The following is a 19,654-nucleotide window of genomic DNA, read 5'->3' as shown; positions in this document are numbered from 1 at the left end:
GCTGCTAAATTAGGCACTGATGGTGGAAAACATGCCCATCATTACAGGAAGTCCTAAAAGACAAACACTGCATTAAACAATGAACGACATAATTACTTGCTCGGTTCCTTCAGCAAATACCATCTTCTCAACCTTCCCCACCTTCCCCATACCTTTCTCCAATTTACTTTTCTTCTTACCCCTTCCCACCTACTTGATAGGAAATCCACTTGGTGTCTCTTCCACGTCCCCATCTAGCACTGCAGGGTCAGCGCCGTAGCCGCGTGGTTGCTCAGCTGTGGAAATGCAGCCAGTCCAATCTGAGACGCACTGTGTAAGACACACCAGATTTCAGAGGCGTGGACGGGGGGGCAGAAAAATGTAAAAAAACTCATAACTTTTGATTACACATAGAAATAACATTTTGGACACGCTGTTAAATAAAGCACATTAATAATAGTAACATCACCTGGGTTTTGGTTTTTTTTAAACTTTTCTTTCCTTTAACACAGCTCCTAGGAAATTTAAATTGTGCACCTAACATTTGTGGCTAACGTTTTTGCCCGTTTGCTGCCCAATACAAGCGACTGGCATATAGTAGACGCTCAATAAAATTTTAATGACTGACTGCCAGGATGCGCCTCTGGGAGCCCGCTAGCTCCAACAGTCATCACTGATGTAAGGCACACCACGTCCCATGCTCCACCTCCTCACCATACCAGATAAGGAAACTGAGGCCCGGCGAGGTGACGTCAGCCACTTCCCAACGGCACGTAGTGCGGAAACGTCGGGGTCGGGATTCGAACCCGGGTCCTGTCCCCACAGCCCTGGCGCGCTGACCATTCCTACCTGGCAGGGAGGCGGCGGCGGGAAAGACAGGCGCGAGGCACCCAGCATGCGCTCGGCAAGGGGCGCGGTTCTTTGGCCACCGCCTTCCGTCGGCCTCCATGAGCCCGGCCCCAGCCGGCCTCCTCCGCGGCCATCGCCGGCCACCCGCGTCTCCGCCGGCCGCCGAGCCCTTCGCAGGCGGCGCCTGCCGGAAGTCCCGCCTCCGCCGCGCGCCCCGGGGCGCCGAGACAGGCACGTCAGCCAATGAGAAGCGCGCCGTGGCGGACGCCGGCCAATGGGCGCGCGCGCCGGGGGGGCGTGTCCGGGCCGCGGGCCGGAGCGGGTCGTGCGCGCTGAGGAGGAGCCGCCGCCGCCGTCGCCGTCGCCGCTGCCGCCGCCGCCGCTACCGAGGCCGAGCGGAGCCGTTAGCGCCGCGCCGCCGCCGCCCGCCCGCCCCGGAGCAGCCCCGGGCCCGCCCGCCCGCGTCCAGGTGAGGCGGGGGCCTTCGGCGGCACCCGACGGGGTAGGCCGCGGCAGGCCTGAGCTCGCCTGGCCCGGCCGCGGGCGCCCGCGGGCCTGCACCGGCCGAGGCCCAGGCCGCACCGGGCCGGGAGGGGACGCGCGCGGGCCGCGGCGGGCGGGCGGGGGCCGGCCGGTGTGGGCGCCGGCGTCAGGCCCCGGGCCGGATTCCTCGGCCGCCGCGAGGGGCGGGCGAGGGGGACCACGGCGTGGGCACGCGCCTGGCGGCCGGGCTCCGCGGCCGGGGCCCCAGCAGTCCTGGGAGCTGAGGAGCCGGGGGCGGGAGAGCGAAGCCAGAGGCGAGGGAGTGGGGTGAGCGCCTTCGGCGCGCAGAGGTCACGGCCCACGGGCTCGCTCCCCGGGGAAATCCTACAGATTCTTTTGTAGTCGTTGTCAGAGAACCGCGGTCGATCTGAGGTCCTTTTAGAAGTGTGCATACCTTTCCGAATGTATGGGAGTCCTAAAAAAATATGTATTTTTTGAACGCCATCTCTAACAAAGCTGTTTTTGGGGCGTGGGACGTTGGGATTTGTAAAATATGTGTGTGTGTGTTGAAAACACAACCTGCATGCAATTGAACAATGGGGGATGGATGCTCTTCCTTTTCCGGTCTCTTCTGCTGCTAGGCTTATTAAAATGGGTTCTGATACCTACTGTGTGCAGGCAGGTGGAGAAGAACTTTTGCATGCGCTGCCCCGGGAGGGACAGAACCCCCCCCCTTACCAAAAGTATTCATGTAGGATCTGTATGGTCAGTTGTCCAGAAGTGGGGAAATGGGAAAGATGGTCCTACTGGAGAAGGATTTCATAACCTGGTCACTACTGACATTTTGGGTCTGATCACGCTGGGTGGGGGTGGGGGTGGGGTGGGGAGGATGTCCTGTATATTGTAGGATGTTGAGTAGCATCCCACTAGATGCCCGCAGGATCTCTTTCCTTTCCTCCCTCCCCCCCACCCCCGCCCCCAGTTGTGAAGATCAGAAATGTCTTCAGGTATTGTCAAAAGTATCACACACACAGCAGAAGCACCACTGAACTAAAGGATCTTTTACTAAAAGTTCCTCCGGCCTCATCTCTGATACATCGGGATCCAAGGCTCCCAAGAACTTGTACAAATTCAACTGTGGCAGCCTTAGTTTTCTTATCTATAAAATGGAATGGGAAAATTGCTGTGCAGATTTAAGGGTGTGGGAAGCCCCTAGCAATGGCTTGAGCACGGTAAGCACTGAATAGATAATGTCATAAGTAATCACCAGTATTTAGTGAGGATTTACTATGGGCTTGTTCCTTTACAGATCTTTATCTCCAGCCCTTGAGATAGGGGCTGTTGTAACTTCCATCTTCAGGACAAACAAACCAAGGCTTAGATGGGTCACTTGTTATGACCAGTCTCGCACCATAAGGTGGCCGAGGCGGGATTTGAACTCAGGCCCTCTGACTCAAAATCCTTACTCTTAACCATGAGATTTTATCGCTCTTACGGTCACAAGTGTCCAGGGAATCCCGAGAGGAATTCCATTCAGTTTTCATTCACCGTCTTCTGTATGCGAGGCTTTGTGCTGGGATCTATTACACAATTTTGTGACTTCAGGGTCTACAAAGAGGCTGAGATACACAAACATCTCAAAATGTGGAAATAAATAATGTTTCTGTTGAAGCACTGGTTTTGGAGGAGGCAGAGTTCGCTTTGGATGTGCTGAGTCTGCGGTCATGGTGCAGCAAATCGAAAACGAGAGAATTATGAAAATACTCTTCACTGCTTGCTTTATTGCTTCTCTCACTCTCTGCTTCCCGTCTCTATCCTTTCATACTCCAGCAAAAGTTGTCTTTTTAAAATGCAGATCTGATCATCACTCCTGATTAAAAGTTTTCTGTGTGGAACGAATTTTAATTCTTTTCCCCTCTTTAGGTGACTCAAAAGTTTGGGATCTCAGGTCTCGCATCTTCTAACCCTCCCTCCCTTTTGCATTTCACCTGCACCTGGACCTGAAACTCCATCCTCTCTGCCCCTTGTCCACATGGCCTAGAACTTCCCAGTTCTCCTCCACCTAGAGATGCTTTCCTCATGCTGCAAGACCCCGCTCAGAGCTCGCTTACCATTCGGAGCCTCCTCTGATTGCCACTCCCCCTTGACCCGCCCTGGAATCGGCTAACCGTTCCCTCCCCTGTGTTCCCATCCCATTCAATTGAGCCAAATTAAATGCTGAATGGCGAGGAAAGTGCAGTTGCCGCCTTTTGCCCCTAGGTGGCAATAGTGAAGCAGCGAGGCCGGCCGGAGTCTGTAAGTCAGGGGAAGACCAGAGGAAAGCAGCCTACAGAAGGGAAGTGAGTCTTGCTTCCCTCCTTTAACCAACCCTCCCTGCCCCGCTGCTAGGCTCTCAGAGGCAGTGGTGATTACAGTGTGGGCAGATTTAGCCACACGTGCAGTGAGGGTTATGCACTGGCTGATGTGTAAGCGCAGAAAAGGAGACTGTTCACCTAGGCCGGGTAGGCAAAAGAGATCACATAATGCTTCCTGGAGGAGACCAAGCAATGGTGGGGGGGAGGTGCGGGTTAGCCAGGCACAGACCACAGGGAACAGCTTTGCAGGATACAGGAAGAGCGTATGCAAAAGCATGGAAGTGGGAACATCTTGGTTTGCTCCAGGAACCATTTGGGGTCTGATCCTTCAGGGGCAAGCAAAGCGAAGTAGATAGTGGCAAGAGGACTCCTATGACTGGTGTGCAGAGGGTGTTGTCCTGTAGGCCAGGCCAGGGGTGATTTTAGTCCATGAAGTGAAGGAGTCAGATCTGCGCACAGGAGTTAGAGCAGAGTTGGAGGGGGACGGTGCTGCAGGCCAGCAAACCAGTTAGAAGGTGATCGATTTGCTCTATGTAGGAAAAGCTGCGGATGTGACCCAGAGCTGTAGTGGCAGGGAAAGAGGGGGATGTGTTTGAGACATGGTTGGGGGGTAAGAGACACAGGACTCTGTGGGTATTTAGATATGGGATGTGAGTAAGAGAGGACACCAGTGGGTGATTCTGGGTCTCCGCCTGAGGGACCGGTAGAAGGCCGGTGGTCAGTAAGAGAAACAGGAGAGGCAAGAGAAGGAGCAGTTTGAAATGCAGACATAGGAAAGCGTGCAGTGGATATGCTGTGAAGCAGAGAGGGGACAGAAGGCATTGTCCACGTCCGTACATGCTGGGGGGGGGACTCGCTTTCATGATCACTGTTGGTTTCACTTGACCCAGGGCCTCTGTGTGTTTTGGCCAAGTCGATGGTCACACTTTTGTAGGTTGAAAACATGAAACGTGACTGCTTGTGCATTGTCATGGGGAATAGGGAGAAGGGAAAGAAACTGCCTCTTTGAGTAACTTCCAGCCTGAGCTGGGGAGAAGAGACCTGTGTAGATATGAAGTAGCAAAAGGGTAAGCGGCGGGTGGTGACAGCATTGTGAGTGTTGAAAGAAAGGATTGTCTGGTGCTGGGTTTCTGTGTTTTATGAAAGAGCTGGTGTCCATACCGATCGTTGTGATCAAAGAGGCATGGGCAGGAGTTTTAAGGTGCAGCCAGTGGCCCAGGGTGAGTAAGAGAGCAGAGACAAAGTGGTCCGGAAGCCTGAGTGGACTGGTTGGGGCAGGCAGAGAGGGTTGAGAGGATGAACTTGGAGATAAGTCTAGAAAAGTATGTCAGGGTCAGGTGGTAGAGGGTTTCTGGATACAGACGAGAGGTGATCTTGGAAGTTTGTTTTTCTGGGGGAGACTTAAGGATGGATGGGCTGGTCAGGATGCTTTTGTGGTACAAGGTGGCCTGGTAATGGCCTGAACAGGAGGACCGGGACTGGGACTGTTCCTTTATCTCATATACCCAGTACCTTGTTCCGTGCCTGGCATGTGGTTGGCACTCTGTGTTTTCTTGGGGGAGGGAGGGCCAGAAGGGGGCTCGGGAGTGACTGGATCCAGCCACCCAGCAAAGAGACATCTCTACTGGAGGAAGGATTCACAGAGGGGGAAACAGAAGGCAGAGGAGTGATTTGGAGGGAAAAGGCCTGGTTGGGTTTGGAGAGACTGGGTTTGAAATAGTCACGTGGCAGGGAGACCGTTTGGGACTCTGTCTAGGTTAGAGATAAAGGGACCCAAACCAGAATAGTGTCAGAGAGATGGGGGAGAAGGAGATACATTGCCGATGTGCAACTGGTAGATTTTGGTGCCTGCTTAGGTATGGGGGAGGGAGAGAGGTGGCTTGGGGGACAAATGTGTCCTGCCACCAGGGGAAGTAACTCAGAGGGAGAAGAGGCTTGAAGAGGGGGACAAGAGCAGGAGGAGAGGACTTGAGGGTGCCTGCAGTTGGAGACTGGGAGGTCAGGGAGGCGGACTCCGTTTTGTAAGTGAAGTCGGAGGAAGGGGACAGGGCTGGAGTAAGGTTCATGTCTCTGGTGGACAGAGTGAGAGGCCAGATGACCCATCCAGGCTGGTGTGTGCAGTTGATGGTGAGTGAGCATAGACAAGGTGTTCCACATACGTAAGGCTGCAGCCGTGAGCCTTGACTGGTGTGACTCCCACGGAGCCCAGGCCCATTAGAAATGGCATCAGCAGTTTGGATCATTTCCAGGGTTCTGGGGCAAAGAGTCAAAGCGTTCCTTCGTGGACCTGGAGGCGGGTGAAGTGGCCACTTGCCAAGTGTCAGGAGCTGTGCTGGGCACCGCGAAGCATGTGGTGCCCTCCCCATGTCACAGATGAGGAGACTGAGGCTCCAGGAAAGGAAGTGCCAGCCCACAGTTGTTCAGCTGATCAGCAGTAGGGTAGTATTGGGGCGCAGGTCTGTCAGACTCCGCATCCCGGGAGTTTGCCATGCCATGTTGCTCTGCGGTTGTCTGCAAGAGCCCTGGAGTGGCCTCGACCAGCCAGAAAGGAGCGAGAACTCTTTCACGGGGCTGTGGAGCCAGTCGTGTCCCCGCAGGCCCGCGCAGCACTTGGACTGGGCCAGACACTGGCTGCACCTGATGTGCTTCTACGCGAAGCTTTTCAGCCTAGTGGATATTGAATTGCTGTGACGCAGCCGGGGCTGGCCGGGTCCGGCAGCTCTCCACGCCGGGGGCTGCGGGAAGGGGCGAATAAGGAAATACGTGCCGTGTTCACTTAAGCCCTTGCCTCGCATAGCAGTTGTAACTGGGTCAGGGGGTACATTCACTTTGTCTCTGGCACCCTCGAGTGTTTCCTCGGTGACCTGACATTCCTGAGGCTTTTACCTTGGAGAACTCAGAATTTTACATCTGGAAGGGACCTTAGAAATAATTGAGTCCAAGCCCCATCATGTGATGTGTGAAGTGTCAAGGTTGAGCCTGAGGACATATTTGACTGTTCTAGTTTTGCTCTGGCTTGAGTAGTTCAGCAAGGCTGCTCTGTGAATATCAAATGAGACAGATTCTCAGGGGTGCCTAATGGGAACTAGTCTTGGTGCTTTACGTGTATATTACCTGTGTAAGTTTTCACGTCCTTTATACACATAATATCTTCCCTATGTGCATAGTGGTAATACTACTGATGGGAACAGCATTGCTGAAGTCTCACAGACAACCAGGATTGTTGAAAATAGTGCATTGGGGCTGAAAACCCTCAGAGATCATCCAAACAGGGCTTCTCCATGGGACATGCAGTTACTGGAAATGATTCCAGCTCAGCAGGAATTGTTTTGCTAAACTAAGTTTCCCTGTTTGCCCTCTACAATGGAGTTTGATTCTGTGGGATGGGACGGGTAAGTAAGTAAAAGTCAGGTACTGGGGCGTCTGGGTGGCTCAGTCGGTTGAGCGTCTGACTGGTTTCAGCTCAGGTTGTGATCTCGCGGTCGTGGGGTCGAGCCCCCCGTTGGGATCTGTGCTCAGCGTGGAGTCTGCTTGTCCCTCTCCCGTTTGCTCTTGCATTCTCACTCTAAAATAGGTAAGTAAATCTTAAAAAAAAAAAAAAAAAAAAGTAAGCTACTATATATATTAAGACTGTTAGTACAGTTTTCAGCTGCCCTTTAACATGAAGTGGCAAATACACACGATTCCCAGGTGACTCAGACCTGGTGTCTGTCCATCCCCGACCCCACTGGCCCTCCAGGCTCTCACCAACGATGTGGGTGAAAAGCAAATAATTAGGAGCTAGAGTGATTCGTGCATCTGTAAAGTTTCGGGCTGAATGGCGTGTGGGCCCCAGGGAACTGGAGCAGCCTATTGTCCGGGGGGACGTTTCACAGATGAGTGAGGAGGTGATGGAGAGAGCGGACAGTCTCTGTAAAGGGAGCAGCCGGAACAGAGGCACGGAGATAGGGAGGTTTGCCGCCCTCTAGGGAAGAAGCTGGAGCGAAGGGCCACGTTGTGAAGTGGGGGACTGCTCTGTAGCGAGAGTTGGAGGCCCCGCGCTGCCACTGTGAACCACGCCATGGCTGACCCTGACCGTGAGCACAGTACCGAAGCCTCTGAGCCTCAGTGGGCGGGGCCACCATGGACAGGGGCCTCCGAATGTGCTGACCTGGAGACGTCTCCCTAGAGAGCCCCCGAGCAAGAGGAGACAGCCTGACAAGCCAAGGGGCGGCCAGAAGTGGCTACAACTTGGAAGTCAGGCCCAGCTGTGGTTGGTGCTTGACAGAAGCTGGCTTGGCCAGGGATTAGGGACGTGGATTTGGAAAGGTCAGGGGGAGGAACACAGAGAGCAGGGCGGCGCGGCCCTGCTCCTCCTTGAGCACAGCTTGAGAAGCCGTGCTGTGTTTGGGGTTTGGGTTTCTCTGTCGTGGGCAGTTGACCTAAGAACTGGGTCCGCAGAGGCTGCTCAGCCTTACGGGGGCATTGGAAGGACCCCAAGTGCTGTGGAGTAAGGCTCACTTTTTAAATCTTAAAATTTATTTTCGAGTTCACTTGAAATCCTGGTGTAGGGTTCTTTGAGTTTTGACAAACGTGTAAAGTCGTGTTACTACCTCCACCATCAAGACATGGGAGGTACAGTCCCCAAGAAACAGAAGTGCTCTCTTGTGCTCCCCCAGTGTACTCAGCGCCCCCCTTGCTCCCTGCCCCTGGCCACCACTGGTCCATCCCTGCAGTTCTGCTTTTGCCAGGACGCACCCTTACACTACGAGCCTCGGAGTCAGGTTCCTTTCACTCTGCAGAGTGTATTTGAGACTGATTCAAGTTGCGTGGATGGCAGCACTTTTCTTACTGGGAGCAGAGCTCCGTTGTGTGGCCTTCCCTAGTCTGGCCGCTGATGGCTCGAAGGGCATCTGGGCTGCTGCAGTTTGGGGTGTGACTGAGTAAAGCCGCTGTGAACACTTGGCGTGTGGGTTTTTATACGAACGTAGCTTTGTACTTCTCTCTTGTATGACTACTAGTATGGAATTGCTGGGTCTTGGAAAGCGTATGTTTCAGAAACGGCCCTTACGTCTTCTAAAGCGACTTTAAGGGACACCTGGGTGGCTCGGTTGGGCAGCTGCCTTCCGTTCGGGTCGTGATCACGGGGTCCTGGGATCGAGTTCCACGTTGGGTGCCCCTTGCTCTGTGGGGAGCCTGCTTTTCCCTCTCCCTCTGCCTGCCGTTCTCCCTGCTTGTGCTCTGTCGAGTAAATAAATAAAATTTTAAAAAATTAAAAAATAAAACGACTTTAACATTTTTACATTTCTGCCAGCTATGCATGAAAATTCTGGTTTCTCCATATCCTTGATAACGTCTGTTTTGCTGTCATCTGCCTGCTTTTGTTTTATTTTGGTTTAACCGTTCTAAATGGGTGGCGTTGTCTTGATTCTCATTCCAGATGGGTAGTGGTATCGTAATTTAGTTTTAATCTGCACTTCCATGATAACTAATAATGCCAAACGTCTTTTCCTGTGTCTGTTTGCCGTCCATATATCTTTTGGTGCGTTGTTTGTTCGTGTCTTTTGTCCTCTTTAAAGTTACGTTGTCTTCTTACTAAGTTTTGAGAGTTAATGTATGTTCGGAATGCAAGTCCCTTTTCAGATATGTGATTTGCAAATATTTTCTTCTTCTCCGTAGCCTGTAAGCTTTGCAGAGCAAAAGTTTTACATTGTGATGGTATCCAGTTCGTCCATTTTTAAAAAATGGATTGTACTTTTGGTGTGGTATCTCGGAAATCTTTGCCTCACCCCGGGTCACAAAGATTTTCTCTTAGAAAATTTCTTTTTTTATATTTTAGAACAGAGGTCGTCACACTTTTTCTGTGAAGAGCCAGATGGTAAATATTTTCAGCTTTTTGGGCCATCTGGTCTCTGTCACAACTACTCAACTCTGTCACTGTAGTGCAAAAGCAGCCACAGACAATACATAAACAAATGAGAATAGCGGTCTGCCAATAAAACTTTATTTATACAAACAGGTGGTGGGCCATCCACTGTTTAAGAAAGTCATCTTTTTACTGGGCATGCACGACACCCCACTCTGAATAATGAGAATGGGGTCGTTATTGCTCAGTTCATCATCCATGAAAGCAGGGGGAGGGAGAAGATGGGAGAGTAGGTCCCTAACTCAGAACAAAGGTGAGGAGAGGGAGGGATGAAGAAAAACAAAGGAAGGGAGAAGAGAAATGTTTGAATCACATTTCAAGCAAATGTGCATTTTAATTTTTCAGAGTTAGCCCTTGCACTTGGGTTCAGGCTTTAGCAAATGTGTGTGTTTGTGTTTGAGCTGATGATCTATCTGAAAGCCTCACGGCTGCAGATGCATTAACAGATTTCTGGAGTTTTTCATGATTAAGCCCATTAATGCTGGTGGTCACATGCTTTCTCCTGAAAATTGGTGTTTATTTAATTCATATTTAGATTATACCCAGCATTTCACTTGTACCTGCTGTGGGGTCCTGGGGTCCTCACACATACTTCCCCACATGTGTGTGATTATTTCTGGAGAACAGGTCCAACGGTCCTGAAACAGAGGGTGGCATTGGTGTGGAACTCAAGGGCATCCTCCAGAAGCCTTTAGCGTTTCATGCTTGTATCAGCGGCATACCAGGGTGTCCGTCTGCCTTATCCTTCTCTACAACGCTAGATTTTGTCCATCCTGGGCGGTCTTGTATCTGACCGACAGAAGGTGGCATCTCTCTTTTTTTTTTTTTTAAAGATTTTATTTATTTATTTGACAGAGATCACAAGTAGGCAGAGAAGCAGGCAGAGAGAGAGAGAGGAGGAAGCAGGCTCCCTGCCGAGCAGAGAGCCCGATGCGGGGCTCGATCCCAGGACCCTGGGATCATGACCTGAGCTGAAGGCAGAGGCTTTAACCCACTGAGCCACCCAGGTGCCCCGGTGGCATCTCTTTTAACTTCACATTTTCCTCATTATTTGTGAGTTTGGGCTCTTGGTTTATTAGCATGAATCGCTGGCATCTGTTAGTTGCGGCTCATATCCTTTGTCCCCTTCTCTGTTAAGGATGTGTCTTCTTTCTGGTGAGTTTGTAGATGCTCAGAATGAAGTGGTCTAAGCGTTGGGAGTGTTGACGTTGGGGGCTGGACAATTCTTGGTTGTGGGGGCCATCCGGGGCCTTGTGGCACCACCGCCCTCTCCCCACTACGTTCCGGTGGCACATCACCACCCGCAGTCGTGGTAACCAGAAATGTCTCCAGACACGGCCCGGTGTCCCCTGGGGGGCCGAATCACCCACGCCAAGAACCGCCGGCCTAAATAATGTAGTAGGTAGCGAGCATTTTCTCCAAGTCCGCTGCTTGTCTGCATGTGGTGCCTCTTGCCACACAGAACTTCTTAATCTTAGGAAGTCTCACTTCCCTGTATTTTCTTTTATGGCTTTAGATGCTAACCTATTTTATAAAGAACAGGGAGCATAGAACATTTCCAGGTAAATAAAAGAAATACTGGGAGAGTGCACTAACTTCACATGTTGTGTACAGTCCGAAGCAAATCAGGAGGCAGGAAGGAGAGAAGTCACACCTGTTTCTAGCAGGGGAAGAAAAACCCAAACTCAAAACCACACCTAAGTCCTCTCTCAGTGCTGACTCAGGGGGAGGTGGGAGCTGTGTTCAGGTTTTTATATAACCACTGGCAAGGCTATTTTTAAAGAAGGCTGAGTGCTCCTGACAGCGGGCACTGGGTTTTCAAGCCTAAAAGCAGGGCTGGGCAGAGGCATCTGGAGAAAGGGGTGGGCTGCTCCTGAGGCCTCCTGGCTGGTAGGCCACGGGGCCTTTTTCCGCTGATGACACTTCAGCCCCGTGGGGGTCAGTGCCTGCATATTTAGAGGCAGGGACGTGGGACATCTTAGATGACGTGGCTGGGCGCAGCAGGACTTGTGAGCAAGCCCAGCGCGAGTTGTGCTTTCAGAAGAGCGGTCCCGATGCTCTCGGCCGTGTTGATCCGGACTCTCTTTGAAGCCATCGCTGTGCCATGGTGTTTGCCACTGAGAGAGAAGACCTCTGCGGGTGGCTAAGGGCATTCCAGAGCCTGCAAGCTTTGAAGACCGCGTTCCTCCAACTGGTAGAGAAACCCAGATCTCTTCACCAGCTCAGTCGCCATGGCCTTTGGGATAGAGGGATGCAGGGAACCATTGTCTCCCGGCTTGAGGACAGAGATGGGGCGCTGGAGTCGGGGTGCTCAGGTGCACATCACGGCCTCCTCAGTACCCATCTGCACTGTGGTGCGCGGAGATGCGAGAAGGCGATCGGGAAGCGTTGGAAAGCTCTCGAGACAACCCGAACACTTTTCGCAGGAGCTTGAATGATGGTGCTGGAATTGGTTGTCGGTGTTTCGTTTTGTTTTGTTTTTAAGTCAGCTCCGCACTCAGCGTGGGGCCTGAACTCAGGACCCTGAGACCCAGAGTCGCACACTCCACCAACTGAGCTGGTCAGGCGCCCCCGTTCGTAGCATTTTTGAGGCGCCCTAGTAAGTAGAGACGGTTGTTGTTTTAGAGCCGCTTCAGGTGTACAGAAAGACTGCAAAGAAGTACAGAGCAGGCGTCCGTCAGAGTCTTCCCTCTCAGGGACGTCGTGTGTCGGTGCGGCGTTTTGCTAGAATCCACGAGCAAGTGTGGATATGGACCAGCTCAAGCGCATAGTTTGCCTTCGGGTTCAGTCTCCATGTGCACCTTCACTGGGTTTCGCCAGATACGTGCTAACCTGTATGCACCATGACAGGATGACCCAGATAGCCTCACCACGCTGAGTCCTCTGCGCCTCCCGCCCTTCCTTCTGAGCCCTGACAGCCACTGGTCTTCTTACCTACTCTGGGTTTCATCTCTTCCACGATGTCCTATAACCGGTGTCGCCTGGTGTGTCGCCTTTCAGACTTAACGATACACAGTTAAGGCCTCCCCCAGTCTCTGGCTCCAGAGCTCATTTCCTCCTGTCACCAAATAACCATCCATTGTGTGCAGGCCGCGGACAATAGCAGTTTGTCCTTCCTTCGCCTACTGAAGGGCATGTGGGCTGCTTCCAGCCGCGGGGCAGTTATGAATTAGGCCGCCGTAGACCTCCACGTGCGGGTTTTTATGTGCAGTTGAACTTGCAGTGTTGAAAAGAAAAAACCCTAAGTGCCAGTCATTCGTTTTGCCTTAATGTTGTGCAGTACGGACATGTGGAATTGACTTGGTTTTTCTCCCCCCTCCACAGATTTTTAAAAAATACAATGTCTAATGGTTATGAAGACCACATGGCCGAAGACTGCAGGGATGATATCGGGAGAACGAATTTAATTGTCAACTACCTGCCTCAGAACATGACCCAGGATGAGCTGCGGAGTCTGTTCAGCAGTATCGGGGAAGTCGAGTCTGCAAAACTCATTCGGGATAAAGTAGCAGGTAAAGAAACGGAGAGGGTTCATAGGGGGGACTTGGGGGTCCCACTAAGCACCGGCTTCTGTGGCCGCGGTTCCTCAGGGCAGAAGAGCCACAGCCCTGCGATGACGGTTGTCAGGTTCCGTAGTTACCTCGGACTGTGCTGTGCCGCCGCCCTGGTGGCAGATTGGACAGCGGTTTCCAAAAAAGGAAGAGTGCCTCCTGAGACAGAGCATGTACAGAGTGAGATGGGGGGTGGGACACCAGAAATGGGGGCGGCTCTGACAGCTGGAAGAGAGCAAAGAACATGCGTGACAGCCCGGCCTGGCTCGGTCCCATGCGTGGAAGGGACTCTGGTCCAGGCACGTCCTTCCCTGTCTTCCTGGGTCCCCGTGTGCGGTCAGTCCCGTGGCAGAACACAGAGTATCCCTGTGCTGCTTGCCATCACACCATCAGCTGGGACATCGGAAACACGCAGAGCTTGAACTCTTGGGGGGTGAGAGCGGGACTCCCCGTGGATCGACAGGCAGGCTGTCTCATTGGATGCCGGCTAAGAGCCCTGCTCTCCACTGCCTCCACGTGCGACCTCTAAACCTCAGTGTCCCCACACCTAAAGTGGGGATGGTGGCTCCTACGTCCTAGTGCTTACCTGCCTCATAAGGGTTTGAAGACACCTGGGAAGGCTGTCCTTACTGCGCAACTTCCAACCCGAGAGTATGGTTTCAAGGAGGAAAACATGGAAAGATTAGGTGCTACGAAGCACTTCCTTCCTTCTGTCCTACGGAGGAACATTGCTTTTAAGGAGCTGTCCTCCTCCTCCTCCTGTCTTCTGCTCCCTTTCTTTCTACCCTTATTCTCCCCCACACCCGCCCCATTCTCTTCCTTCATCCTTCTTCCTCTCTGCTCCGGTGAGCTGAGGAATGGGCAGATAATCGCCCCCCTCCCCGACTGCCACCCACCAAAGAGGGCTCTGGCTGCCACCCTGGGTTGTGAGACTGGTTCTCTGCACTGAAAACTAATTTAAAAGTTAAAAAAAAAAAAAAAACACACAAGAAAAACTTTATTATGGAAATAAGATAATATCTGGTATTCTGATCTGCATGAAAGTAATATATTAAGCCCTATGTACCCATCGTCTTACTTCATCGATTCTCAGCTTTTGCCAGGAGCCTGAAGTTGCCTGTCTCCGGGCTGAGTCCTGTCGAGGCCGGCTGACTACTGTGTAGGGAATTAGTTCATCAGAGGGGGCACTGACTTCAGAAGTTTTCTTCTTCCAATTCTGAGTCTGTGATTTAATAAACATCTTCTAACCAGGAATTGTAGATAATACACAAATTTTAACGGTGTTAGAATGTTCTAGAAGCTATTATCTTTCTCCTGTTTCGGGAGACCATCTGCAGAAGAGTCCTTGTTCAGAGGTGTTTTAAAATTCTCCTATGCTACTAACAAGTCTTGCCTTTCTCCTCTTATGTTCTGACGGAAGGGAATTTTTAGCCCCGTGGATATTCCTGAACATTACAGTCCAATTTTGCCAGCATTCTCACGGTACCTGACTCTTTGTTGACTTGTTGTGGTTTCCAAGGAATGTGAACTCTGATGATAGGAACACCTAGATTTGGCAAGATCAGTCCAGAGAGAACTGGTTTCGGGAATGGGGTAAAGGCAACAAAGTGTAATTTGGAAATTATTTCAGTTCGGAGATAAACTTTTCCTCCTCTTCAGGCAAGATAAGTGTAACATACGAAGAGTTGTGGAGTCTGTGGTCGCAGGCTCCAATCTCAGCTCTGCGTCTTGCTAGCAGTTCCTTAAATTGAAAAGAGCCCACCTTCACGAGAGGCGCACTGCATCCGCCTCTCTCCTCCTGCCGCTGTTGTGCGGAAACCTCGCCAGCTGCACGGCCCCTCTGTCCTCTGTTAGGCTGCTCTGGTGAAACCCCAAGCAGGGAAATGTTCGTCTAGCTGCTCCCTCCTAGCCGGGCTAACGAAGCCCACCCTGGAGAGAGTCTTTCGTCCAGGCAGATAGATGGGTGCCCTCTCAAAGCCCCTTCCCAGCGGAGCTCAGCCCACAACACAGGCATCCCCGGCCCCCACAGCAACCGCGTCTGCACCCTTCACCCCGGGCCGGTGATTACCTCCCACCTCACTGGGAAAATAACAGCCGTCTCCACCCCTGCCCCTCTCCACATCCTGGGAACCTCAGGCTAGGCGAGCACCTGCTTGCCCAGATCTCTTTGCGATCACCTCGCCAGCGTTCAGACACGCTCGTGTCTGTTCACTTTAAAAGAATCCTTGCTGAGGTTCCTGACCCTCCAGCTCAGAGTTTTCTCTACTCAAGACACTTGGGACTGGACAATTCTTGGGGGCAGAGGTGGCGTCTTACGTTGCGGAATGTGGAGCGGCATCCCTTCCACTTGCTAGATGCCAGTGGCATCTTCCAAGTCATGTCAAGTAAAAAAAAAAATGCCCCTAGACGTTGCCAGATGTTGCCAGTATCCTTCCTCTCCGCCCTAGTTTTTGTCCTCCCTCCCCTCCCATTCACAGAGCCGTCAGTTGATGGTCTTCTCTTCCTTCTGGAAGCTTCCCCTCCTCCTTGGCTTCCATGAACCACCTACCTGGCTTTCTCCCAGCCCTGAGGCCTTGCTTTCCCTCTTGCAGCTCCTTCCTGGCCATTAACTTAGATGGTCCTTAGGGTTATTCCCAAGCTGCTGCTTCCCCCAGGGAGAGCGGATGCACCCCCGAAGCTTTCCTGTAGCCCCAGTCGTCCACCTGTGCTTCAACGAGAACGTTCTCCCGACCTTCAGACCCCTCCACCCCTCACCTTCAGTCTTTCCCCAGCCTTTCCGCAGCCTCTACATCTTACCAGGTGGCCCCAGTGTTCACTCAGTGACTCCAGTCAGAAATCTAAGCATGATTGGCTGGCACTCCTTCTTCTGGATGCTTCCATCCCTTTCCTTCCACCCCTTCCCCCGCCCCACTACCCGCCTCAGATCCAGATGAGGCCATGTTGTCTTCTGCCTGCACTGGCATTCTGGCCTCCTAACCAGCCACCCATGATTCCTCCAGAAGGCTCTCTTCACTGTGGCAAAGGAGTCTAAACAGTCTGCATGTGCCCCTGTCACTGTCAGTCCCGGGCCCTCCTTGCTTCGGGTCACCTTTCCTGGACCAGCTGTGTCAGCTTTAGATGCTCCTTGTCTGGGTTCCCATAACAACTGCTCAGATGGCCGGGTGGGTTTCCACACTGCACTAAGTTAGAACTTTCTGGTCCAGGAGGTCCATATGGTTTTCAGAGGCGGGGACCCTATTAGCTCCTTAGATACAGTCAGAATCAGTGCCCGTTGAATGAATGAATGAGTATGCCCAGTGAAGGGGGAAATGCTAATCGGCACGGCCATTCATTTGCTCAACAAATATCTATCGAGTGCCAGCCATTGGCCAGTCATGGGCAACAGGAGGAGTGAGGACCGGATGGTGGCTAGGATGCTGGGAAGGTTTGACGGGCTGGCCTCAAGATTCAGGGTGTTTCTGGCTGCCAGGCCCCAGCGCCTGTGTTGAGGACATGCATTTGTTGCTGCGTGTCCATCCACAGTTCTAGCTAGCCCTGCCATGCAGCCCTGCCCTGCTTTCTGGCCTGGTGTCTGGTCCTCTGCAGACGCCACAGGGCCCAGGAATCAGCCTCTGCCCTCCTGCACTGTCCTGTCAAAGCCCACACCCCGCCTGCAGCTCCCAAGTCTCCTCAGGGACCTGTCCTCCTCCTTCCCCAGCCACTCGGCTGTCCACTCACCCTCCTCTCAGGCCCGACCGAGCTGCTTGTCACTTCCCAGCATGCCCTGTCTCTTACAGTCTTGTGATTTTGTGAATACTGTTCCCTCTACGGGAAAGCCCTTCCACACCAAGCCAGCCTGACCTTTGTTCCTTCTAGAAAAACAACATGAGGCAAGACGGGGAAAAAAAAAGTTTAAATTACCCCAAATCCTGTTAGTGTTATAGTTCGTGTCCTTCCGTACCTGTTTCTTTCCATATTTGTGGTCATGCGCAAGTGTGCGCTTTTAGAAAAATGGGCTCGCACCACCCAAGCCGTGCGAGAACCTTTACTTCCTGTACCTGTGAATGTTTTTCTGTCACTGAGCATAACTACTGCACCAGAACAGTTACACGGGGTCCTGTCGTATGGCGGTTCTGAGTGTACAACAGGATAGAACCATAATGCATGTTTCTGAAAACCTCTGGCATCCTGGCGCACGTCTGCGCTCATCGGTGATTGCCGTTGGAGGTCTTCTGGAGGTGAGCCCGTAGAGGGGACAGCGTGTACCGACTCGAACCCCTCACCAGCTTACTCTCATTCTGCCCTGCCCCACCATCACCTAGGCTGGGGGGCGGGGGGTTCTCATCTCGCCCAACCTAAGTGAAAAATGACATCTGACTGGGGTAGTCATGCACTTTTTAATGACGTTCATCTGGTTTCATGTCTTTCCTGGCTGTCCGTACTCTTCGTGTGTGAAATACCCTCCTTGTCCTTTGCTCGTTTTTTCTTCCGGGGGCATTTGCTGTGTCTTATTTATTGTCTCGTTAATGCAGTCACCCCTCTGCCTCCACTAAGACCCAGCCTCTCTCCCCTCTGAAGCCCTCCCTTGAGCCCCCACAGACATTTAAAGGCAGAATTTGACCCTCCGTCCCCTCTCACGCTGCAGGGGAGGCCTTGGCCACAGGTGCTCCCCTCCCCCAGCCGCCCGCCCCGGGGTCAATTTGAGAGACATAGTGTCTGGCTGCTCTGGCTGCTCGGGTCGGCGAGTGTAATAGGAGATGCCGGGGCATCATTTCTCTGTTTTGACCTTGTCTAGAGAGAGGGCAGTGTTTGGAACTGGAAGAGCAGAGGTTGTGAGGCCGCCGGGCAGGGCACGGGCAGTGCTTGCAAGGAGGCTGTCTGGGTCTCCTCCAGGCAGCGGCTCTCGGAGTGCTGGCCGCCGACCCGCAGCAGCCCCTCGGAGAAGCACACGTTCCAGGCCCCACCCAGGCCCCCTGAATCAGCCAGGCCAGGGTGTCCGCACATCTGATTTAACCTCCCTGGAGGTTACTGTGCTGGTGCGGGAGCAAGTCAGAGACGCGGAGCTCTGCCTGCAGGGTGGGGAGTGAGAGCTGGGGGCAGCATGAACTGGGGGGAGCGCTGGCCTCTAGGACGCCCCTCGGCCTCAGCCTGAGTTTATTCATGCTTCATCCCTACCTGTGTGCGCTCTCTCTCTCTCTCTCTCACTCACTCATCTCCTACCTGCTCCCCTCTTCTCCAGATCTCCCATCGTGGGCTTCTGGTTGCCCTCACCTGCCAGCACTGACTCCAGGCAGGTCCTTCCCTCCTTAAGCCCTAGCAGCCTGTGCAGGGTCCGTACCCGGCCCGAGCACTGCCCCTGAGCACCCCTGTTGCCCCACCAGACCTCAGACTTTCCTCCGTCAGGGCTCGTCTTCCAGTGCCCTGAATGAGAGGGGGCTGCCCCTGATCCGCCTTCATGGCCGGGATCCTGGCAGGCTCATTACCTCTAGGGGACGGGAGAATCATCTGTAGGGAGACTGGAAGTTGGCCTGCCTGACATCTTGGATCCTCAGGCTGAGGCAGGCCTTGGGAGCTGTGTCGTTGCCCGGCATGACTTATAGACCCTGTTAGAGAAGCGGTAACGTGGGGGCTGCTTGGGGAGGTGAGGGCCTTCCCCCAGGCGCCTACTCTGAGCCACACCAACAGGCTTCTGCGCTGTTGGAGGGCTCCACTCTCCTCATTCACTTCCAGCAGCAGCTCTCAACTCCTCATTGCAGTCGCCGGGGAGCTTTCAGAACAACTGATGCCGCCTCCCCTCCTACTGTGTACACCCCCACACTGCTGTCATGGGTTCAGGTTAGGACCCGGGCAGTGATCGTTTTTAGAAGCTGCCCTGGTGATTCTAGCAAGCAGCCAGAGTTGAACACGGTTGCTTTATGGGCAACAGCTGGGTGGAGGCCGGGACTTGGCACTTCCATGTGTGGCCTCATGTGGGTGCAAACCAGGGGCTCCCCTTCATTCCTCAGCCGCCTGCCCTCCCACTGTACGCAGGTGCCCGCTACAGAGGGTTGAGCAGACTCCAAGAGGACAGGGCCAGACCCAGAACGGGCTGTGCGGAGATCCCCCCCCCACAGCTCCAGGCCCCAGAAGGCCCGGTTTGGGCATGCTGGTGGGGAACTACTTCGTGGCACTTAGGGAAACTCGGTCTCCTCTGAGCTCCCTCCTCCAGCAGCCAATCTGTGGGTCCTCTTGGTGGGTCCTCCTGCTGCTACCCCAGCCTGTGCATCCACACCTGGTCTCACTCCTGGGCCCGGCGGCCCGGCCCCACTCCACCCAGCAGCCACCTCTGGGCCATTTCCCAGCTCGTTTTATTCAACTGTGCTGGACACCTTTCATTTCCTGGAACACACCAGCGTCTCCTCTGCCTCACAGACTTGGCACTTGCTCTTCTGTCTGGACTGCTTGCCCGCAGCCGTCCCAGGGTTTTACTGCAGTCATCGGCTCCTCAGAGAGCATTCCTAACTGCCCTGTCGACCCCGGCCTTGTCCCATCAGTCCCTCTCAACCACAGCAGGG

At 53.3% G+C, this 19,654-nt stretch overlaps 1 protein-coding gene across 1 annotated transcript in view; it reads left to right on the top strand.

Annotated features, from left to right (window-relative positions):
• The first annotated feature begins 1,150 nt into the window (after positions 1-1,150).
• Positions 1,151-19,654, top strand: part of ELAVL1 (ELAV like RNA binding protein 1) — a 37,172-nt gene continuing 18,668 nt past the window's right edge. Inside the window, exons 1-2 of the mRNA XM_047704722.1 lie at positions 1,151-1,297; positions 12,895-13,082. Coding sequence (XP_047560678.1) covers positions 12,911-13,082 — 172 coding nt within the window. The 5' untranslated portion in view covers positions 1,151-1,297; positions 12,895-12,910. The remainder of the gene's footprint in view (positions 1,298-12,894; positions 13,083-19,654) is intronic.

The sequence above is a fragment of the Lutra lutra genome, chromosome 1, assembly GCF_902655055.1.
Source record: "Lutra lutra chromosome 1, mLutLut1.2, whole genome shotgun sequence".
Classification (NCBI taxonomy): domain Eukaryota; kingdom Metazoa; phylum Chordata; class Mammalia; order Carnivora; family Mustelidae; genus Lutra; species Lutra lutra.
The sequence above is the reverse complement of the archived record's forward strand: the minus strand, read 5'-3'. Positions and strand labels throughout refer to the sequence as shown.